Genomic DNA, 25,003 nt, shown 5'->3' with positions numbered 1-25,003 from the left:
TTTTATGAAGTCTGTCATGAGATTCGGCAAAAGCTCTTAAAATACGCTTTAAGAAATTTATATATATATATATATATATATATATATATATATATATATATATATATATATATATATAAAGTAATATTATACGGACACTAATTTATTTACACGTTAACCATCTATTTTATACGTAAGTTTTTTTTAAACGTTAGCATTTACAATGAATAATATAACTGACATTATCTCGTTAATTATTCATTACATCGTAAACTTTTTTCAAAAAAACGTAAACTATTTATTTTATTTTAAACGTTAGCGGCCTAATGAATTATTCACATAACTATATATTTTAACTGATTAATATTAATGTTAATAAATAATTATACTTATGATGTACATATTACAGTTGAATACAGCCGTTCCCTTTGTTAAAACTTGGGTTCCTATTCTACACAACTTACCTATTGAACTAGGAATTTACTGATAATATTGAAACTCTACTTGAAACTCTTGACGCACTATAAATAAAAGAAAATTAAAAAAAAAAAAAATTAATATAATTAACATAATGGATGATCACATTTTAATGTATATACTTTCTCTTTAGGTACTGTCTCCCCCTTTATACTTAAATATGATGTAGTCCTAGTTATAAATAGGAAATGTTTGAGTTGAAACAGCCAGAGATGTCCTTGGCCTGACGAAGCGATTCCCTTACTGGGGTTTCGCTGAAACATGTATGCTTATGTGTAGCCATTTGTTTGTAAACTAAATTCACTTATATATATATTTATATATATATATATATATATATATATATATATATATATATATATATATATATATATATATATATATATATGACTTTTTAGCTGGTTAAAATTAATCTCTAACTATACATCGAACCATAACACTTAGTTCGTCACATTATCACAATAAAAGTCCATACATTTCAGCCAGATCGGCCTGGTAGTTTCTGATAATATTTCTAGAGTAAATGTGGTATTGTGCTGAGTGATCCCAATTAATCCTTATTAATCCCTAACTGTGCATAGAACGGATACTATAATACTTTGTTCCACACACCGTATTATAACAAAGGTTCATACAAAATTTCAGTAGTTTCATATTTGTCATCCAACATTTCTGAGGAATTTTTTGGATAATAAACCGAAATATTATAAAGTTCAGCAAATTAATTTTATTCTTTTGTTCTCGTCTCTCCGTTTTTTTTTGTTTTTTGTTTTTTGTTTTTTTCATTCATCTCAACATATATGCATTAAATTCCTCCTTCAATTTCTTCCCAAGTGTTTTTTTTTTATTATTCATTTTCTTTTTTTGTTACCAGATTCGATGTCTGTTGAATATTTTTGGCGTGATGCTCTTTCTGCGCCTTACGTGGGTCACCGCCCAGGCCGGTATTGGTTATTCCCTGCTCATTATTCTTCTCTCTTCCTGTGTCACCTCCCTGACAGCCATATCCATGTCAGCCATTTGCACCAATGGAGAAGTCAAAGGGGGTAACTATTATGCAACCGTTTTCAGCTTTTTGGAACTGATAATTGTTTTAATAATTCGTAACACTGTCTTTTTTTTAATTTCATCTTAGTTTTAGAATATATCTCGGAAGAAATCGTAAAGTTTATTTTTTAAATTCGTATTTTGAAAATTTGTTTAAAGTAAAACTTGATGTAAAGAAAATTCAAACTAGATTAATAAACTGTAAGACAAATTCAGTTAAACAAAGGGATTTTCCTTGGTTTTCAACTCTTAAAGAATTTTAACGTTCGATCACTATCGATGTATTTAAGGTTCTTAAATAGGTGAAATCACCAATTCATCAGATTTAAGTACGTAAGAAATATCGGTATTTATTCAAGCTCTGGCCTATCGTGTTGAGCTCCTACTGCATGTTTAAGGAAGCAGCCGAAAGTTGTCGACGTGATTATCCAATTAGCAATCAGCTGTCAGCAGACGACAAATTCCAATGAATTCGTGAAGTTAAAAAAAAAAGCAGTTTCTTGAAATAGATTTTTTTTTCTTTCATAGTTGTTTCAATGTTTTCCTCGTAAAAAATTGTTTATATGCTGAAAAAAAAAAGACAGAATACAAATTATTTGGAACTTTTCTTGAAAAAAAAACCAAAACCATTTATAGACTTTTCCGGATTTTTTTTTCTTTCATACAATTAAACTTTTAGTTACTATAATTAAACTTATGTTAACTATTCTTCTTGTTTACATTTTTCCCCTAATTTTGTTATTTAATCTCATTTTAATATGCCATGATTGATTTTATCAGCTCTAACATTCTTCGTGTCATCGGCATCTTCCGGCTGCTTCCGTAACCACATCGGAAAATACCGACGAGATGTTGCCAGAACTTGGGTCTGAATGTATAATTACTGAAATATACACCTAACACAAAAAATCAACAATTCTATTTAAACATGGAAGAATTTAATCAAACAAAACACCTGAAGACCTGAGAGTGTATCTGCTGAAATGTCATCGAAATATACATATCAGCGTTGATGAGGACAATATTGAAAGAAAAATATGAATCCACTGTGAAAAATTTCCCCCACTCTATATCTGTGCCTAAATCAAAACGCGGATTTCATGAATAAAGCTTCTTTCTTAGAACTGCACGCCTGTGGAACTCTGTTCCGTCTGCCTGCTTCCCTCCGGACTACAACTTGGATGTCTTCAAGTCTAATGTTAACAAATTCCTAATGAACCGCCCCCTTAAGTAAACACTTCATCAAATCCCCTCACTAACATAATGTACTTGCAATAACCCTTATCCCTGAGTGGCTTCCGGGCCTTGATAAGTGGTGATCTCTGTGTAAAAAAAAAAAAAATGTAATTGATATTTAACTTGTCATCTTACAAAAATTCTTTGTCTTTTGAAGGTGGCGCTTATTATATGATTTCTCGAAGTCTTGGTCCTGAATTTGGCGGCGCCATCGGTTTGATTTTCTCTATTGCAAATGCTGTTGCTGCTGCCATGTACGTGGTTGGATTTGCTGAGACTGTTCGAGATTTGATGTGGGTAAGTTATCACAAAATCTTTAAAATAAATAAATATAAATTAGCCAACACTCAAAAAAATATTATACAACACAAAATTAGTTATGTATGTTCGGTGTTTAACTGACAGACAAGGAAAAGGTGCGTCACGGAGTAACTGAAATGTTTGATTTATATAATGATCTTAAAAAAGCAGCTTCTAATATATATCACTAACAGGCCGCCTGGCATTGCCCAGCCATAAAATACGCTTAAATATGGTATTTTAATTTATCCAGATTTCGTATTTATTACTATAGGGTCAATTTTCTATTGATTATTATATTGTACCCAATATATACCAGTGATTTCAAAAGTTAAAAGAAATATGACTGGGGTGCCATCAGTTAGAATTGAAACCAAAACAAATAACTCTCTAGCGTTATTTGTTACATTCTAAGATAAGGTCATATGCATAACAAAACTTTAAAAATTAATGTAGTTATTTACTATGCCTCCCCACGGGACAGAGTTAGACACCAGGGTCGTTTTTTAACATGGAGAAAAGGTACAAAAATAAAAATTGTCTCAGTCGTGAAGGATTTCTCCTCCACCGAAAGAGAACAAGAAAATGAAGTGCAGCATCTGAAGAACAGATACTACACTTAATGTAGTTAAACATATAAATGTATATTTGCGCATGCGTAGAAGGTACACGTTTAGTCGTCTTACACCTACCAAATTCCAATTTTTTATAATTTTATTATTAATTAACTATTATTTGTTATTCATTGAATAAAATTATAATGCAGTTAATAAAAATAAATAACGAGAAAATAAATGAATATTTTATTTTCAGAAATATAATGCGCAGATCACAGGCGATCTGATACACGATGTCCGAATAATTGGAATTGTAACCTGTTTTGTTTTATTGGCCATTATTTTCATTGGAATGGCCTGGGAATCAAAGGTGAGTAAAAACTATTGATGGAATCAGATTCTAACGAAACAATTGTGCCAATGCAGATATGGTCCCATATCTGATCAGCTCTTTCTGTAAACTGTTTGATAGAAAAAATCAAAATCGATTATACAAAATTGACTAATTACCCTGCGATTTTTTTTTTTTTTTTTTTTTTTTTTTTTTTTTTTTTTTGTGAGGAGTTGTGAAAAGACTGGTCTATGTGCCTCTCTTTTCAATAAACATGGATAAGTTCAAGGCCCGAATGACAGAAGCTGTTCCAACCATTGACAACGTAATGCTGGGATGCGTTTAACAAGAATTTGATTATCGGCTTGATGTATGTCATGTGATCAATTGTGCTCACATTGAGCATCTTCGAACATTCCATGAAAAATATGAGATTACAAGCTTTCTGAATATATCAGATGCGTTTTTACATCCGTAATAGTTTTCGAGATATTCAATGTCAAAATGTGCCCAAAAGCTATGGCTAGAAATTTAAAAAAAAAAAAAATTATGCTTATCCAGAATTTTCCTTATATTGGTAATATTCGGTTGAAATTTGTTTGTTAAAAAAACAAATATGATTTACGTATCTGTGATAGAAAGAAAATATTGTATTCCAAAATTCTCTTGAATTGATCAAGTATTACTTTTACGAATAAGATAATGTTTAAGCGATTAATGGGAATTTATAAGCATTACAAATAAACTCTCACAAGCTTGAATTATGTTGAATCGGTACTGTATGGGTCCAGTGGCAAGGAGAAGTTCAGGACGACTGGAAACAATGCAGAGATAAGCGGAGAGCACATACAGCACCTGAACATCCCAAATCGTCGCCTATTTAGTAGTATATATATATATATATATATATATATATATATATATATATATATATATATATATATATATATACTAGCAAAAGTACCCGTCGTTGACTGGGTTCAAAAACAGCCTACAGAAAATCAACTCTGATTTATTAAAGTATGATAGGTTATGAAAAGGAAGGGTTGTAAAGAGATAGCTTCGAATTCGGGGGTATCAAAACCAAAGCAAAATATGATGAAAGTAAAAATAAAATAGATAAACCCCATAATTTATTAGACCATACCTGTTCACCCTGAAACACTTATCACAATATTCTGTGGATCTATATTAAAAAACCTTGTTAAACTTTGTGACATATTTCCATTCTATGGAGGTCAGGCGCGAACGAACACCCCATAATTTTATTATACCATATTTCTTCAAACTGAAACATAATTATCAAAGTATACTTACGCAGATAGATATGAAAAGTCTTTATTAAAGTTTGTGCCTATTTCCATTCTATGGAGGCCAGGCGCGAACGCAGACCCCACAATTTTATTATACCGTTCCTATTTAAGTTAAAACATACTTATCAAAGTATTATTATGTACATTTATATCAAAAACACTTGTAAACGTTTTTTTTTTTAAATTTTAAATTTTTTTATTTCCATACATTGTGGACCAGGCGCGAACGCAGACCCCACAATTTTAATGAATCATCATTATGCCAGATCAAACATACCCATTCCTGTGTCTCGATACATCTATTATTATATGTGATCAGTTTTCTATAATAGTCAACCATATAGGAACCTATTCGTGACCAGACACACACACAGACGTTCAGCTTTATATATATATATATATATATATATATATATATATATATATATATATATATAAATTATTTTGGAATATGCGAATGTTTAGAATGAAGGGTCAGGGGCATTACTTATTGCACGCCCCTCCTATATATAAATTATTTTTCAATTTGTTTTAAACGTAAAACCCAATGTATTTCGTTTTCTTTTGTCAGGCCCAAGTTGTTCTTTTGATAATTTTGGCAAGTGCGATTCTGAATTATATTGTGGGGACATTTATGCCAGCTACTGAAGACCGAAAAAAGATGGGCTTCGTTGGATATGAAGGTAAGAAAGATCCGGCAAAACATCTAGTCTTGTAATTTTTTTAAAGAATTCTGGAATCTAATTTCCAAAAAATATTTATTAGGCACACCAAAAAATAGTTACGTTTAAAGAAGAGAATAGCAAATCAAGTCTGATGCCAAAATTATAATCCGAATCTAATCCTCGTCGCCAAACTTAAAGAATAAAATGAAATGCTAGTGCAAGCATATATCATAGCTCCAATCCAATCATCATTGTGAGCTGTAAATCTTCAAGTTTTACGCCAAAATAAACATGTATCGCAGTCTTAATCTCAACTTTGTTGTCATAGGTGAAAAAAACTTAAGTTCAACACCAGAGTAAGCATGTTTTTTATTTTTCATTTTCCTTGTCTAATGCAAAAAATAAAATAGGTAGTTTGCTTGAAGCATTGTCTAATGTGTATATAAGAAGAAATTTAAGTTTATAAAAGGCAGAACAGTGCAAAGGTGTGACGTCAGTTTGAGTCTATCCGTCACACTTTTGCATTGTTCTGCCTTTTATAAACTTAAATTTCTTCTCATATGCAAAAAATAAAAAATTTGACGTCAGACTAAGTATGTATCATATTCCAAACTTCATTCTCGTTGCCAAATATAAAAGAAAAACTGAAGTCGCACACCAAAGCAATCATAAGTCATAATTCCATTAAAATCTGTATCATATATATATATATATATATATATATATATATATATATATATATATATATATACACACACTGTATTAACAAAACCAAGACTTCAAAAAATGAATTGATAGCAACAGAAAGTGTATTTCGTTATAAGTTACAATTGTTTCCATACCAGTTTGACAATTTCAAGCATTATGGCATTTGAAAATTTTCACATAACCAGCATTTTTTCAGACTTCTTGAATAAAAAACACTCTTGACAATAGAAAATTGTTTAAAGAAAATTCCCTTAACGGAAATGAAGCATGCGAAAACATTTACCCTCATATATATATATATATAATTCATGTTGGCAGATATAAAACGACGTCTACTAATCTAATCCTCGTTGCAGATGCAAAAAGATAATATCCATCGCCAAAATAGCCATGTATGAGAATCTCAATGCCATCTTAATCACTAGATGTAAACTAAAAAATAAAGTGTGAAGCCAAAGTTGTCTTATATCATAACGCCAATCTAATTCTTGTCGCCATATGTCAAAACTAATGCTGAACGATAGTTATACTTTAAAAAAAAAGAAGATAACAATAAAGTCTGACACTAAAAGAGTTATGTATCACAGTTATAATTCTATTCCGAACCTAGGCAGCTAACATTATATATATTCTAAACAATTCTGATATTCAAAACATTCCTATATTCCAAACCTCCCTATAATTCAAACATTGGATATTCTAGACATTCCTATATTCTAAACATTATAATTATCCAAACTATCCTATATTCCAAAATTACTATATTCCAAATATTTTCACATTTCAAATATTCTGATATTCCAAAGATTCATATATTCTAAACATTTCTGTATTCATTTATCCCAGACATTTCTTCATTCTAAACATTCCTATATTAAAAATTCTTATATTCAAAAAATTCTTATATTCCAAGAATTTCTTTTCTTTAAAAACTAGATTCCATATAAATATTATGATGTTCTAAACATTCTGATATCCTAAAAAAAATTTTTTCTTTCGTTTTTCAGTTGAACTTCTAATCAAAAATTTGAAGCCAGATTTTAGGCAATTCGAATCATTTTTCAGCGTCTTCTCTATTTATTTCCCATCAGCAACGGGTATTTTGGCAGGAGCAAATATCTCAGGAGATTTGAAGGTTTGTATTCAAGAATTTTCCATATATGTTATCATCATAATAGAGAAAGATTAGACAGATCAAACTACTGTTCAGTGGGCCATCCTGTATTATTTAGGTTAATTCTTGTCTGTCTCAAGCTTTTAGTATTTAAGTATTTTAATTATTGTTTTGCTACGATGCTGTTCAATGTCCTTCATTATAAATATTCCTTCGTCTTTATAAATTCTGTACATTAGTTTGTCGAGTGTGTACGTCATTTTCATAACATGTAAATTCCTGCTTTCTCTGTGATCAGCTCTACAAAAAGATCCCATTGTTACATTAAATCTCTCATTGGAGTCGTAATCCATTACGTATTTGTTCTAAATTAACTTTAGCAAGCAGGTCGATGTTTTTTGTTTTTTTTTGTTTTTATTTATTTATTTTTTTTTTTTTTAGCTTTCATTGACGTTTGATATCGAATCCACCTTTGTGTTTGTTTATATTTTGTTAATAAAGGTTTTGGACTCTATTTATGCTTTCTAAACTGATATTATTCGTTGAGTTTTTGTTAACATTTTGATATTTGTTTGTAATTTCTTCGTCTAATTTCTTACTAGCAGGACCCGTGGAAATTCCACGGCAGAAGAAATATATTTAATCATATATTATAATCAAATATGTTTCGACACAGCTGATATTTTTCAAAAAATAGTTTTTATTATATAAAAAAAAAACAATAACACACAGCAAAATATGAGGCTATTAACATTTCTATGAAAATAGTGTCCATTGTATTTTAAATATAGAACTGACCCAAATGAGATAAATTAATAAATACTAATAAATACTCAAAAAGTAATATTGTGCTACATAGTTAAATGCAAATAATAAAATCACATTGTAAGAGACAATCTAATTTATTCCTTCAGTTCAGCACTTTTTGGCAAACAATGTTCTTATTTTGCCCTGTTTCTTTCGAATGTTCCCTTTTTTATATAAAGTTTTGTTGACTTTTTGCTCCTATGAAGAACCGCTGCATATCGAAATTACTACGACTTACTTTCTCACAATGTGTTTTGCAAAGAGAAAGGGGAAAAATACAATAATATCAATGTTTGGTGCATTTAAGTCATGAGGCCGATATCTTCACACAGCCTGATCTGGTAACATCAGTGCTAGCGCCATTGGGATACGATGACAAAACAAATGACATTCAACTAGATAGATACACACTAAAGGACAAATACGATTTTATTGAATAATTAAGAAAGTTTTAATTAAAAATCACATTAAATCCTTAATTTCTTTATTTTCAGGATCCACAATCTGCAATTCCCAAAGGAACATTTCTGGCAATTTTAGTGACGACCATAGTCTACGCCCTCTTTGTCATTACCGGCGGCGCTACTTTGTTGAGAGATGTCTACATTCCCCAAACTCTCAACACGACTTTGGAAAATGCAACTAACTTTTATAATATAAGTTACCCCATCATTAATTCGTATGCACCAATCTGCCAAGAGTTTCATTGTGAAGCGTTCGGAAGTCACCATGATTTGCAGGTTTGAATTGATTTATTTTTCTTTTTTGATTAAAAAAAAAAAAATGGAAACTTTTTGTTATTTAAGCTTTATTGAGTTTTTATTTTTTTTCTTTATTTTTATATTAATATTATATTTTATTTAAAGCATATTAATATTAATGCTATATTTTATTTATAGCATATTAATAGTAATAATATACTTTATTTACTTAGTATAATTATTATTATTATGGGCCCACAAGGAGCTTTCACACAGGTCATCAAAGATCTCATTGAATACAGCCTGTGGTGTTCCTTGGAAGCTGAGTGACAACAAGTCTCCCCAGGTTTCCAGTACTCTCCACCTTTTTCGATACCATTTGCAAATAAATTTGCATTATCGCAACAGCTGCTCGCCATTGATTTCCCATTGGCAGTGGCCATTGGTCTTCACTGGAATTTGAGTGGCAATAAGCCTCCTCAAGGTCCCAGTTCTCTTCGCACTTATACAGTGGAGGTCTGGTCAGTGCTCACTCCTCAGTCTTTCCTTCCTCCTTGACTACTTGGTCTCACTCTTTTTGTTTTTTGGAGGGGAGGGGAACAGTGATGTGGTAATGGGGAGATGGGAGTGGGGTTAGAGAATTTATTATTATTATTATTATTATTATTATTATTATTATTTACTGATATTAATATTAATATTATATTAAATTTATAGCATATTAATATTAATTCACCTTTGGCCAACTGCATTTGTGTTCATTATTTTTATGCCTAATTTAGACAATTACATTTTAAATAATTATGTATTACATTTTAAATAATTATGTATTACATTTTAAATAATTATGTATTACATTTTAGTTCTCAATGTTAATCAGAAATATTTTCTTACAATTATTTTTATTAGTTTTTTTTCACAAAATTTTATTCTCCTTTTCCTTTTCGTTCTTATTTTCTTTATTTATTCTTCATTTTCTCTTCTATTTCCTTTTTCCCTTTTAGCATCTTTTCCTCCACCACCCTCCTCTCTCTCTCTTCTTTCTTCTCTGTTTCCAAATCTTTTACTCGTTCTACTTCCGCCTCCCCCACTTCTCATACGTCCCCCCACACACCTTTTTCTACTTTTTCAAATAATTTACAATCAATCCCTAGATGTGACGTCAAGTAATTTTTTTTTATATTTTGTTGTAAGTTTTTGGGATAATTTGGGGACATGGTTACAAAAAAGTGGAAGGATATATTTGTAAACAACAGTGCTAAGAACTGACCAATCAGATGGAACAATGCTCTGCTACTAACCAATCAGAAGCCGGAATCACTCCCTACATTATATTGAATCTTAGAATTCCTGCACATAACTTTTCGTCATCACAAGGGAAAAAACTCTGCTCTTCACCTAAAACATTATTTGTATCTGGCTACCTACTGGAAACTGTATACTTCATCTTCATCTGCAAGCTTTTACAATTCAAAGATTCTCTGGTTTGATACTGCAGTTTTGTTTGGAACAACATATTTCTTTTCTTTTCTAAAACTAAAATGGCCCACAACTCGAAACAATTCTATTTAATCTGTTTTCTTTATTTTATTTTCAAATCTTTTTCAGATTGTAGAAATAGCATCTGCGACCCGTTATCTCATTCTGGCTGGTGTTTTTTCGGCGACTCTCTCTTCTGCTTTGGCTAGTCTAGTCAGCGCCCCCAAAGTATTTCAAGTAAGTAAACATAATTGATGATCTTTCCATCTCGATACGGAAGCGTTATCTTAATCAATATATATATTATATGTGTATATATTAGTGATGGGACGATTCCAATATTTTTCCCAATTCCGATACAATTACTGATTCCGATTCTGATCCTTCATAAATCTTTAAATATTTAACTATACAGTTGCTACTTTTTCCGATTACCATAAGAATGCATGTTAAATGTGCACATATTTTCTCAAATATAAAAATACACTACTGGTGGGGGGAGTGATCTATAGATTTTTAGTTTTAATGGTTGTTTAAAATCAATAAATATTGATTTTATTATTACTGCCAGCAGTGAAAGATTTTGTTTTAAACAGAATCAAATAAAAAAAGATAATTAAAAGGATTGTTTTGGCATTGGAAAAAATGCACAGATTTTTCTGATTCTGATACCTATTCTGATACCTCAAAAAGTTCCAATTCTTCCGATTCCGATTAATCGTCCAAACACACACACACATAAATTATATATATATATATATATATAAAGTCTGTTTATTATGCAAACATTATTGGTTACATATGTGCATTTTCAATATTGCTCCTTTTTGGGTCTGATAAAGTGGTATCCTTGAATTGGAATTCCACTAAAACATATATGCGCATATGTAACCAATAATGTTTGTATAATAAACAGACTATATACAAGCTCTGTCCTACATTGAGCACTCTTTAATAATCACGGGAGTTTCGTTGGATTTATATCTAGGAAACCAATCTATACAATCATTATATATATATATATATATATATATATATATATATATATATATATATATATAGTACTGATTTCAAAAGTTTAAAAAAGCAAATGACTTTGGTGCCATCAGCTAGAATCGAAACCAAAACATTTAGTTCTTCAGCCGCGTTCCCTATCGTCTGAGCTATCGACAGATAGTGAAAAAGATTTAAAATTAAACTATTTCAAGTTTTCAATGAATTTTTGCATGTGTAAACGTAATAGAAATATGTCGGCAAGTTGAAACGAACATTTTGCATTTCAACTTGCCGACATATTTCTTTACTCGTTATTCATCCATCCAAACAAAGATCATACTTGTTATAAAGCATCCTTGGTGTATGATTACTATTTCCTGTTAATTTTAGTGTTATGTGACTTTTAAGAGTTTATCGGTTAAATATATGCAGGCACACACACATACATACATCTACTGTTTTGTTTAGATAAATAAGTTTTTTTTTCTTCTTTTGTTTTTCAGGCCGTATGTAAAGACAAGATCTATCCAGGCTTAGTATATTTTGCCAAAGAGTCTGGTCCTAATAATGATCCAAGACGAGCCATTTTCATTGCTTTCGTCGTGTGTCTAGCCATGGTCTGCATTGGTAAGTTTACAATTTTATCTTTTAAATGAACAACAAACGTTATCAATAATCTGTTACATTCTGACAAACTGTTTTTTAAGCAAAACGCGAATAACTTTTCTTAGGGATTGTGCAGTGAAAAAGATTGAACCCCTCAATCTGGAGCATTCAATCGACTAAATTTTGAACCTGGAGCATTTCATTGACTAAATTTTCCACACCTGATCGCCTACTTTTTTATAACTAATCACATAGAAAATCCTTTCCACAGAAATTTTCCATAGCTGTCTATGACTATCGGCCCGGGAAACCATGAAAATGAAAAAAAAAAAAAGGGTAAAAAAATCAAATATACAAAAAATAAATGTTACTATAGCCAACAAAATGTACTTTTCTACTTACTTGGTTTATTTATTTATTTTTTTTGTGTGTGTATGTTTTAAGTAGTTTTAAATTCTCTTTATTTCAGCATAAACATTCATTTTTTACGAGTTATTAGCCAACAAGATAGCCAGCTACATGGGAAACAATGTACAAGAATCTAGACCGCCATCTTGTTGGCTACTAACTCGTAAAATGTGAATAATTGTGATGAAATAAATAACATTTAAAACTACTTGATAAAAACAAAATACCGAGCCAGATATGTAGCGAAGTAACTTTTATTGGCTCTGGTAACATATTTTTTGTGTATTTGATTTTTTTCCATTGAATTGTTTGAATCGTTTGTTAGCTTCTCCTATTCGTCAACAAAATTTTTACAAAGTGTAATGCAGAAGTATATCTTTCAATAACAAGTAATTTTTTTTTCCATGAAGAAAAAAGTTTTATTTAAAACTAATGCAGCCTGTTTAATATGTTTTCATATGGAAACATTTATTTTTTTTGTATATTTGATTTTTTTTAATTCTTTTATTCGTTTGTTGATTTCACTGCACGATCACTGGTTCACTCATTAGTTGTTTTGAAGCAAAGTTTGTAAATTTTGTATAATTTTTTTTTTTTTTTTTTTGTGTGTGTGTGTGTGTGTGTTAAGTAGTTTTAAATACTCTTCATTTCATTGCAACTATTCACTTTTTACGAGTTATTAGCCAACAAGATGTCCACCGCATGAGAAACAATGAAGAAGACTGTCGGCAACCATCTTATTAGCTAACAAGTCGTAAAAAGTGAATATGAAATGAAGAGCATATAAGATTATTTAAAAAAAAATGATCCAGGTTGGTAGAAAAGTAACTTTTAATTATGTTTATTGTATATTTGATTTTCTCCCTAAGTCGTTTATTGGTTTAATTGCACAATTCCTTTATTTGTTAACAAAATTGTTACAAAATGAAATACAGGAATATATTTTTTGATAACAAGTAAATTTTTTTTTTTCGATGAGCAAAAAAGTTTTTATTTAAAACTTATGCGACCTGTTTAATACTTTTAATATGTTACCATCAGAAATAAAATGCATTGCCTGAAACAGAAACTTAACGAGTTATCACTTACTAAGGCCAAAGACCACTCGAGGATGAGGATGAATAAGATTGGCAGTTGTATGGTGAACGTATAAGTAAGGATTAAAACTGATGAATGGAATAGACAAAATTTGATTACTTAACAGCTGAAAAAATATTTATTGACATTGTTTTTGAAGACGTCCATGTTATAGTTTGCAGGGAATCAGTATGGTGGCAAAGTGTTACAAAAATGGAAAGTTCTTGAAAAGCAACTCTGTTCCATTTGGTTTCTGAAACTGGAAGGTGTCCTTTCTGTTTGCATACTTCCAGAAAATGATTCTGCCTATTTTTCTTTTCTATTATATAAAGTAAACTCAATCTTTTTATCATTTCTTCGGCATCGATAGCTTTTGTCCTACAAAATCAATGTTTTGTCAGTTTTTCTTGTCAGTCATTTCAGCATATTTTAAAAAAGAATCAAATGTACTACGAACCTTTCTAATGTCAGAATTATTTTTCGATGGCCGGCATCATAAAAAAAGGATCATCTATACAAAGTTGCTTTCCTTTGATTGGGATAATATGTTAAAATTTGGAAAAAAAAACCCAAACTACTGAACAACACTGGATAGAGACAGCTCGTTTAATATATTCTGAACATTACTTACGTGAAAGAAACAACACATTCTGCAATACTATAACTTCATTCCTAATAGATAAATTATTGCTACATTAATTTGTATATGGCATACTAATGACACGACATTATAACAAAACTAGACTTTTACATCATTAAAAAACGGGCAAAAGTTATAGCCTATTGACTTAGAATGAGTGTCTTATGCCAAACTTCTAGAGTAAATGTGGTATTGTGGCGAGTAATCTCTATTAATCTCTATCTGTGCATCGGACAAATACCATAATATTTCGCTGTACCAGGTCCATACAAAATTTCACACAGATCGGCTTAGTAGTTTCCAATAAAATTCTAGCGTAAATGTGGTATTGTCATGACTAATCCCTATTAATTCCCAACTATCGATCGAACGGATACCATAATATTTAGTTTGTTGTATCGTATAATAACAGTTTCAGCCAAATCAGTCCAGTAGTTTCCAAGAAAAAGTTGAATGGACAGACAGACAAACAAAGAGAAATATAATACAGAAAGATTTTTTTTTTTTTTTTGCTTTAAAATTTTCAAGTTAAAGTTGTGGCAAGCATTTTATTTTGTAAGAAATAGATTTAAATATTTTGGTGATTTTTTTCATGAAAGAAAACATTCTGAAAGAAGAAGAAGAAGCAGACGTCATACCTCCCCCCCCCGCTTTCTAATGAAAGCGCAATAAAGTTGATCTATTTTTGTTTATGTTTCTCTTCCTTTTTTATTTTTCAGGTTCCTTAAACACAATTGCTCCAATCATATCCAACTTTTTCCTGATTTCTTACGCTCTTATCAATTACGCGTGTTTTGATGCTTCCATATCAAAAATGCCAGGTAAGATAAATTCACTTTCAAGTAAAACCATGAATCTGACCTGTGACCTATAAATATAGAAATACAAATGGGTCTCTGATCTAAAAAAAATATTTTATTCTGTGCCAATATAGCATAATCAAGTTGACACACCAGTTCTCATCAGACCACTGAATTTAAGCAACATTGATCCGAGTCAATACCAGATGGGTGACTGTTTAGGAATATCAGGCAATGTTTGTAGGAGGACGTCAATATCTCCCTATAAAGAACTGCAAGATCTAATATCATCATCTCTCCTGACAGGATATACAAATGACTAGAGACTGCTTGTGAATTAGATATTCCCATCAAACTTCCTCATCTTGAGGAAGTCAGTTGCACCCATTTAGAATGAGTTCGACTTTTGTTCGTAATAGACTTGTGTTTGATTTTTTTCAGTTTGTCACAAAATTTTGTATCAAGTTGTAAGGAAAAAAATTATCTAGTGAGCAGAATTATCTCCCTTTAATAAAACATGGTTAAAGTTATTTCATCTTAGTAACAATCAGTAAATCGCAAAGTCTTGTAACCAACTTGAAATCTTGCAGCAACACATGATCAAGAATTAAGAGCAAAGTTTTGTCTTATTTGCTGCTTAGACTTACTATACCATCAGCATCGTCTTCAGGTACATCATCTTACAAAAAAATACACCAAGGGGAAAATGTAAGTTTTTGTGTTTGCATTTAGCACATATATTCTTTATCTTCTTATCAATAACTTTTGGGATCTACTCTGCTATTCTAGTTAGAAATAAACATTAAACATTGCTTCTTTCTTTTTTTTTTTTTTTAATTAGGTTTCCGTCCAGCGTTTACTTATTACAACAAATGGATCAGCCTGCTTGCATCCTTGTTATGCGTAGCCATCATGTTTCTCATTGATCATTGGGCCGCCATAATCACGTTTATTCTAACAGGAGGACTTTTCATTTACATACGAGTAAAAAAACCAGGTAAGTAAAGAATTTCTAATTGCTAAAATATCTACTTCATAAAACTCCATAAACCCAAATGTCTACCTGTTAAATGTCTACTAAAAATCTTTGCTTGCTAAAATGTCAACTTGTCTATCTATAAACTAGTGTTGGGATGATTAATCGGAATTGGGAATCATAAAAATGGAATTTTTTTGGATATTGTAATCGGAAAAATTGGAGTTTATTTTTGTAATGCCCAAAACGATTCTTTTAATTGTTTTTGTTTAAAACTTAATTTTCCATTTCCGGTACTAATCATGAAGTTATAAATATTTATTGATTTTAAACTTCTAACAAAACTAAAATCCATAGATTACCCCCCACCCCCACCCCAAAGTGTATTTTTTCGTTTGTGAAAAATATATACATGGGTTTTGTGGTAACAAACTCTAAAGCTAATTATTTAGAGACTTTAAAAGAATCGAAATCAGAAGCAGTAATTATATCAGAATCAGGAAAAAATATTGGAATCGTCCCATCACTACCATAGACTTAAATGTCTACTTATGAAATGTTTCATTTTTGTTTGAGAATTACAGCTTGTGATCCCATGATATTTTTCAACCAATGAAATGTTCTAATTCTTTTTTTTTTTTTTTTCAATCATTCTAGAAGTTAACTGGGGTTCTTCCTCTCAGGCCCATGCTTACAAAAATGCTTTGTCTTCAACTCAAAAACTGGCTTACATTGAAGAACATGTAAAGAATTTCCGGTAAGCTTACAAATATTTTTGATATGGTATTTCTACAAACATTTATCTATGAAAAACCGACATTTTTTTTTTTTTAGCTATGGAAGATTCTAATATGCTAATATAACCAGTAATAACTTATAATCTTTAATTGCTCTCCAGCTCTCCTGAGAGATAGCCCAATCTAATAACAGTAATCTGCCCATTCTCTTTTCTTTTCTTTTTTTCCTTTGCATTAATATGTCTTCATTTATCAAAACCAAAAAACACTCGAGGATAGGGCCGGTGAATGAAATTGAATGATGAATAATATTATGAGAGAATTGAAACTGTTGTATGGAATGCTAAAATTTTTTATTAATTATGAGGACGGTTTATAACAAGTATTTGTTAATATTGAGTTTGAAGATGACCATGTTGTAGTCTGCAGCGAAGCCAGTTACTGATGTAGCAATTCTGGGCTTAAAAAATATCTTTCTGAAAGTGATAGGAGCTGTCTGTACTGCTTTCTGACTTTATAGCCACGTATGTTAGATACATGACAATTAAAAAGGTGTGCAGGGTTGTTGTTGTTGTTGTTGTTGTTGTTGTTGATGATGATTTTGTTGTTGATGATGATGATGATGATGATGATGATGATGATGATGATGATGATGATGATGATGATGATGATGATGATGATGATTTTGTTGTTATAATTGTTGTTCCTTATTTACTTGCTTCCACACGAGGGCAGAGTTAGACACAAGATCAGTTTTTAATGTGGCAAAAATTCAGCTCCCCAAAAGGGGGCACTCTGAATAGGAACAAAAATTTAAATTGTATCAGTCATGAAGCATTTCTCCTCCACTGTCCGAGGACAGAACAGGTGAAATGCAGCATCAGAACAGATACTACACAGTTGTTATAATTGTTGTTGTCAAATAAATAAATAATAATTTTGTGAGTGTTTATTCAGTGAATTGCCGACGCTGGAGATTCAATGAATCTAAGCCAAGGGAAACATCGCAGATACATAATTAATTAGTAAAACCTCAGAAACAAACCCATTTTCTTTTTTATGGAATTATACAATAGTTAAATACTTTCTCTTTGTTTTGATTAAGACATATGAGGAGGCATAAATTAATGCAAGGGCATTAACTCTTCTCTTCATTGAAAAAAGAATTATATCCCTTGCATAAAATTAACTGAAGTAATCTTTTTCTTTCTGCTTCAATACGAAGTATATCGTTGGGCCCATACCCCCAAAACTGAATATAATAAATGTAAAAAAAAAAAAATAAGAATAAAAATGGTAATAATAGGTTGTAAGCTGGAGACAGGATGGCTTAGTGTTCTTCATTCTTCTTGCTAATATATATGCTATGAGATTTTTTTTTAGTTGATATGAGATCCATTAAGAGATGCCTGAAAAGACAGCTATATAATAATGCTTGCATGTACATAATACGCCCGACTAATTTAATAAGTAGAAAAATTCCAACCCTCCATCGTATAGATCACTAGATGCTGGAAAGCTTTCTTCTCTAATAGTTTATTTCCTCGAATTTGGAATTTGGAATTCCTCTTGCTTTTCTGCTTCCCTGATTTTACTAACACGCAAAAAGTTAAATTTAATACAGATATCTCGTTGCTCAACTGAAGATATAATTCCTCTGTAAGCAAGATCACAAAATAGTAGTCGTTTACGTCCAAGGTAAACAAATCTGGTTATATTTTTCAATTAAAAGTATAATATATAATATAAACTACAAGCCCTTGTACCCCAACGTAAATACCCCTAACAAACTCGACAAGCAGCAAAATCCCACCTCTACATAGTAGGCTTCTCCTTTAATAGTTTCTTCCCCAGAACTGCTAGACTTTGGAATTCTTTTCCTGCTTCCCCAACTGTACTGACATGCAGAAGTTCAAGTGTAATGTAAACAGATATCTTGCTGCTCAACTCCCGTTATAGTATCCCTGCAATTATGTCCCCTACATCAAAGTGGTACCGTGACTTATTTGGGGTGAAAATGAAACACCAGAAAAAATTATCTCTTTGCTAATTTCTATTTTTAAGCAATTATTAAAAAGTATTCCATATTATCAGTCGTCTGTGTTGGATAAAGTATTTTTTAAATGAATTATAGCAAATTTAACATGGTATAACGATAACAAATAAAAAATGATTAATCAGAACAAAGGTTTATTTGTCAGTTTAAATATTATTACGTTCAAATGGCAATGTACCTTGTTTATGGTGAATAAGAGAAAAAAAAACAAAAACACCTTTCACATCCATTTTCAAAGATAAGATCGCCTGATCGCTAAGTTAAAAGTAATTACAAATTATATATCACTGTTTTCCTAGCAATTAAGATTGTACCCATTTTAAAATAAATTGTTCTTAAGTTGAGTAAATTGTTATACATAAAATCCTGTTGTCTAAACGTCTTCAGCAGTTAAAAAATTCTACTCTTCGCCATCTTTTTTTTATTTTAAAATGTCTTATTTTTACCATTTCAAATAAGTTTTAAAAAGTGACGTTCATTTCTGGCCGACATTTTTTTTACGTATAAAGAAGAAATATGATTTCTTCAATTTTCTTTTTTATTGTTTTTAATTTTTTTTTTTTTTTTTTTTTTTACAGGCCTCAGATTCTTCTTCTCAGTGGTTTCCCCAAGAACCGTCCTGAACTTGTGGATTTTGTAAATTCAATAACGAAAAGTTCTTTGCTCATTTGTGGACATGTCTTCTTGGTAAGTCGTTTTTTTAAGAAAATTTGTTTATTTTCTTTCTCTCCCAAATTGGTTTTAATTATTGGTATTTGTTAACAGTTCAAGGATCAGACACGCAATTAGGTGTGTCGGGGAGTGGAACATGAATAGATATGAAGCTCAGACGAATGGACTTGTTTTCATTCACATTTCCATAGAAAAATCAGCTGTACTAGATTTGAAGAGTTTTACTGAGGAAAACTGCTAAAATCACAAGTAGTGATAATAGTCATTCACAGACTGTTTCGCTGTATCACAGCTCTTCAGTGCGGCTAGTCTAGCAATTACTTTAAACCGGGATTGGAACTCGACCACTTAGACGATAGTTACACTATTTGGCTACTGCTAAGATAGTTATGTAACATTACCATGATCAAAGATTGTTCAAACGCCTAAGCTCCATTTGTTTACACAAAGAACATTGCATTATATGATAGTGACAGTTTGTTATTTCATATATATATATATATATAAATCACTCTAGATAAGGCATGAAGCCACTTGATATAAGAAGCTAAAAGAAAAAAATGTTCAAGATCAAAAACTATCGAATAATAAATGTTATATGAATAGATTCCACCCCAGAAAACAGCACTTCTTCCAGTTCTGTCAAAAACATTGTTCATGGAATGTGAGAACTAAAGAATAAAATAAGGGAAAGGAGTTACAAGGCTGTCAAAGTATACCCACACTTTACTTTCTACTTTTCGATTTACTACTACTCGTATGAATTACAAAGTATTTCAAATTACTTCTGTAAAATCCGTTTAGTGAACCAATTAATTTATTTTTTAAAAATTCCTAAGTTGAATCAAATTGACAATAGAAATTGCCAGAAAATGCCAAAATTGCCAGAAAATGGTAATTTTGCAATTTATAATTTGATATATTTTTAATGGTTGATTATTATTAGGAAATTTTTTTTTAATTTAGTGCAAACCTTTTTCCTGGAAAATAAATATAATTTATAAATTATTTAAAAGGATTAAGTCTTTATTTAATTAATTTAATTTAATTTAGAACATTGTTTGTGAGACGACGTTTGAATTATTTTTTTTATAATTTCTACAAATGGAAATATTTGTGCTTTTAAATTGTTGATAACATGAACTTCCATTTTTCAAAGTAAACCTCACCGTATGTTTTTTTGTTGTTGTTTTTCAGGGTGATATTGTACAGCATAAAAGACGTCTTCGCTCGATGACTGCTTACAATTGGTTTAGTAGCAAAAAAATTAAAGCCTTTTATAGTAGCGTGTGTGCACCTAGTCTTCGAATTGGAGCACAAAATTTGCTACAGGTAAATATATTTATCTACTAAATAGAATATATTTTATGCATGCAACATATTTTTATGTAATCTTATGGTTTACTTGTCTCATTTGCTGTCTTTATAGTTTGTTGAAGGCCAACTATTAAGAAATTAAATGATCTTGTTTCCAAACAATTTATTTTTACTTAAAATCATGTTCTAGTAAAAACAAAAACAAAAAAAAAAACCCAAAAAACAAAAAAAGAACAAAAAACAAAACAAAAAGCAATTAAATAAGTTAACTATAACAAGTTGACTGGAATACACGAAACTATTTTTTTTTTCTTGTTAGATAAAGAGATTACCTCCCTTTAATTTGAATTATGATTTTATAATTATCTCCCTTGCATCGCCTTCAGAATTTCAGGACTCCATATTGGATTTTTTTTAATATAACCAGTTTTTATTTAGAGTTTTGTATACATCTACCAACTTGTTATCATTAATGTATTTATTTATTTTTTTTTTGCTGAAATATGATTATTTTATATTTATTGGTTTAACTCTTCCTCACTTCAAACCAGGCACATTGCCACTCGAACGTAAGGAGCTACTATTTTGGGATTGTGTTTAACAGGACTGAGAGGTGTTGAGCAGCATATCTGTTCACATTATATTTAAACTTCTGCGGGTTAGTACATTAATGGAAGTAGGAAACAGGGAGGCAATTCCAAAGTGTAGAAGTCTGGGGGAAGAAACTATTAGAGTAGAAGGTTTTCTGGCATGTAGGGACTTCAGCAATGAAGGAGTGAGATTCTGCTTTTTGTCAAGTTTGTTAGACGTATGTACGTCGAGGGGTCACAAGTGCTATGAGTTCATCAAAGTGCATTCCATTAAAGTACGTGTAAAACAGGCATAAGAATGAGACAGAGATTGGAGTTTGGTCAATACTGCCAGACCTATTCGGTTAGAGATCCTTTTTTTTTTTTTTTGACCCTGCTTAAGAGTAAAAGACTAGTGGTAGATGTACCAATGCAGATGTGGCAGCAATATGCCATGCATGGACGAATTGTGGCTTTGTAAAGATATTGCATACTGTAGAATAGGATGATAAAACTGCACAGAATTAAACTCCCACTGCAAAATCAACAGGGATCAGATCATTACAGGGATCGTCTAATCTCTGTTGATTTTGGGGGCCCAGGATAAAAATCCCTCGTCGAGCCTATTTCCTTTGAAAAGGGATTAATTTATTGCAATCACCTAAGACACCTCTTAACAGGGCTGTTCAGGCATATTTTTGAGGCCAGAGTTTTCTTCCTGTTGAACGTTGGCTTTTCAAATTCTACTTTCCAGAGACTTGTGTTATATTATCCCGCTGTGGAAGGGGCATATGTAATTTCCCAGCATTTGAGCTAGGATCAAATTATAGAATAGGATGATAAAGTCTCATTCTAACATAAAAACAATTTTATTGATTATCTTCATTAAGTAAGAGCGAAAAAACAAAAGAGAGGGTTATTAATAACATGAAGGATAAAGACAAAAAGTTAGGCAGTTTTTTGGGAAGAGAAAACGGTTCATGTATGTGTATTGAAGTTAGGATTCAGTGGTTCTCATGATGGATTCTCCCTGACGAAATCAAAGGCCCGAGAGAGTTCTATTGAGCCCCAAGAGAAAACTTTGGGGATTGGTCTGAACCCCATAAAGTGTGTTATCAGTACTAAGCACCAGAAAGGAAGAGACAGACAGACAGAATTGCCATGTATTTATTTTTTTTATAAACTCTGTCACGTGTTCAGCTCGTTTGAGAGATGGCCTCTGATTGGGCCAAACAGAAAGAAAGTTGAATGTTAGTACCAATACCAATCAGCTTACAAATCAAAGATATTAAGAATCTCAATCCACAAACTGTCATTTCTGCTGCTACAGTACTCTCTGGTGTGAGTAATTTTCTAACATGGTAGAGGGAGCTCTTCTTCTTTGCCTTGACAATGTCCTCAATATATTTGTTCCAATTCATGTTGCCTGTGAATGTTAGGCTTAGGCGTTTGAACCATAAGCACTAGGTAGGATGCTATTTGTCATTACAATTGGTGGTTGAAAAGGCTTTTTTGTAGTTGTTAAAGGATTACAAGTAAAACTAAATTGCTTTGACATAATGCGGAAACTTATTACACTGTAAATAGTAAGTGAACATATATTAGGAAATTATCACAGCTTATTTATGCTAAACAATATCTCTTGATTTTTTTTTTCAGATTAATGGTTTAGGCAAACTTCGACCAAACACTTTGATGTTGGGTTATAAGAACAATTGGCAAACGGACGATCCTCAAAACTTGGAAAATTATTTGAAAATTATTCAGTATGTATAAATTTTTTTTGCTTGTTTTTTTTTTAATACACTTTCTAGATATGATTATTTAGTTTATCTTCATGGGTAAACCTTACACATGTAAAGTTGAGAAAAACATGGTTGAAATGCGTCAACATTATGTGAATAAGCAAAATGAAAACAAAATGGCGACCGAATTTGACCTGATGTCGTGTGATTTCACTTATTCCTCATAATTTTGACACATTTCAAGTATGAATAAAATACAATACACATCAAGTGCACTTGAAAGCCAAATCACAACGTGGTAGTTTACTTGTTTGAAATTTATGATATAAATATATTTCGAAGCCAAACTCCATCCTCAGTATTTTGTTTTCTTTCTTTTTTTCTTTCCTTCTTTCTTGCCACGTTGTAAAGTTGGAGAAAGAAAAGTCTGTTTGTAAAGATCCGCGCGTTGTATCTCAGCGGTTGTTTTTTGAAATGTTGGAACACTGCATAAACAACGCAAGAATAACATCAAGGGTGTGAATTCCATATAGAAACGCTGATTTAATTTGATTCTCAACTTTACATGCATAATATTAAAAGCAACAAAACATTCCGTACAAGCATTAAAAATGGTTTTAATTTGTTGGGGGGAGGGGGTTTCTCATCGTCAGTGTTATTTTCACAATGTTTCGGTTAATTTAACCTCCGACTTTCTTCAAGTGTATCTTGTTGAACTCAAGAATCTGCACAGACTCATAGTGTAGTGGATAAAGTACTTGGTAAAATTAAGTTGTAAGTTACTTTTCAAGAGGTTGAAAGTTCAATCCTCAGTGTGTGTGGCACTTAAAATACATCTGCTAATTACTTGGGACTTCTACCCAGTCATGGCGTACAGAACGTGAGTATGCTCCTCTCATGGATTAAACAGAGGGTTCTGTTTGAAATTCCATGCAAATTGACGAGCTTGACAGAAAGATAACCAAGTTTAACAAGATACATATGAAGAAGGTGAGAGGTTGTATTGGCCAAAATATTGTGCGAAAAATACTAAAGATAAAATCTATAGTTTGAATAATCCAAATAATACGAATTTCAAAATCTTATTTTAAAAAATATAAATAATTTAAGAAAATAAAAAGCAAAAAAAAAAAAAAAAACGGTTTAACTAAAAAGCAAAAGGAAGAAGTGGACCATAAATGAAAAAAACAAAAACAAAAAAAAAAAAAAAAAAAAAAAACACTCCCGGACAACACCGGTAAATATTGCCAGTTTATGATAAAATACAGCACGAATTAATTTGCTTATGAAATAAAAATGCTGACGTCACACATAACCAATGACACTTAAGCACACATTGCATCTCTATCACTAACTTTGTCAGTCCAACTTAATCCATTAAATTCCAGTTTATCTGAATTTTTTACTCAGTTGAAACTGTGCATAATGATTAAAAATGAGTTCGAATACACAAATTGAAAGGAGCAAAGTTATTTATTTTATTTACAAAGCGAAATATTGAAAATCCTATAAATAGGACACTGGCTACATGTGTGTATATTTTAGAAATCAAGAAGCTATACATTTTAAGATAAAATTTAAACAATATGGTAAATAGCAAAGTAGTTCACACAAAGAGTTGCATTGCACTTTTGGCAATAAGTTAATGGATTATTATTGCAAAATTTATTTATTTATAGAAGTTCATACA

At 31.0% G+C, this 25,003-nt stretch overlaps 1 protein-coding gene across 2 annotated transcripts in view; it reads left to right on the top strand.

The window, feature by feature from the left end:
- LOC145297541 (solute carrier family 12 member 2-like) overlaps nucleotides 1–25,003 on the top strand; it is a 101,382-nt gene that overhangs the window by 58,202 nt on the left and 18,177 nt on the right. For both annotated transcript variants that reach the window (XM_080143498.1, XM_080143499.1), the window contains 14 exons: nucleotides 1,331–1,502; nucleotides 2,897–3,036; nucleotides 3,853–3,966; nucleotides 5,812–5,923; nucleotides 7,621–7,748; nucleotides 9,029–9,274; nucleotides 10,844–10,951; nucleotides 12,214–12,337; nucleotides 15,161–15,262; nucleotides 16,083–16,238; nucleotides 16,875–16,974; nucleotides 19,589–19,697; nucleotides 20,880–21,014; nucleotides 23,228–23,334. In XM_080143498.1, coding sequence (XP_079999624.1) covers nucleotides 1,331–1,502; nucleotides 2,897–3,036; nucleotides 3,853–3,966; nucleotides 5,812–5,923; nucleotides 7,621–7,748; nucleotides 9,029–9,274; nucleotides 10,844–10,951; nucleotides 12,214–12,337; nucleotides 15,161–15,262; nucleotides 16,083–16,238; nucleotides 16,875–16,974; nucleotides 19,589–19,697; nucleotides 20,880–21,014; nucleotides 23,228–23,334 — 1,853 coding nt within the window. The remainder of the gene's footprint in view (nucleotides 1–1,330; nucleotides 1,503–2,896; nucleotides 3,037–3,852; nucleotides 3,967–5,811; nucleotides 5,924–7,620; nucleotides 7,749–9,028; nucleotides 9,275–10,843; nucleotides 10,952–12,213; nucleotides 12,338–15,160; nucleotides 15,263–16,082; nucleotides 16,239–16,874; nucleotides 16,975–19,588; nucleotides 19,698–20,879; nucleotides 21,015–23,227; nucleotides 23,335–25,003) is intronic.

The sequence above is a fragment of the Euprymna scolopes genome, chromosome 18 (genome assembly GCF_053919585.1).
Source record: "Euprymna scolopes isolate OS-2025 chromosome 18, ASM5391958v1, whole genome shotgun sequence".
Lineage (NCBI taxonomy): Eukaryota > Metazoa > Mollusca > Cephalopoda > Sepiida > Sepiolidae > Euprymna > Euprymna scolopes.
Note: the sequence above shows the minus strand (reverse complement) of the source record. Positions and strands in the feature narration are given on the sequence as shown.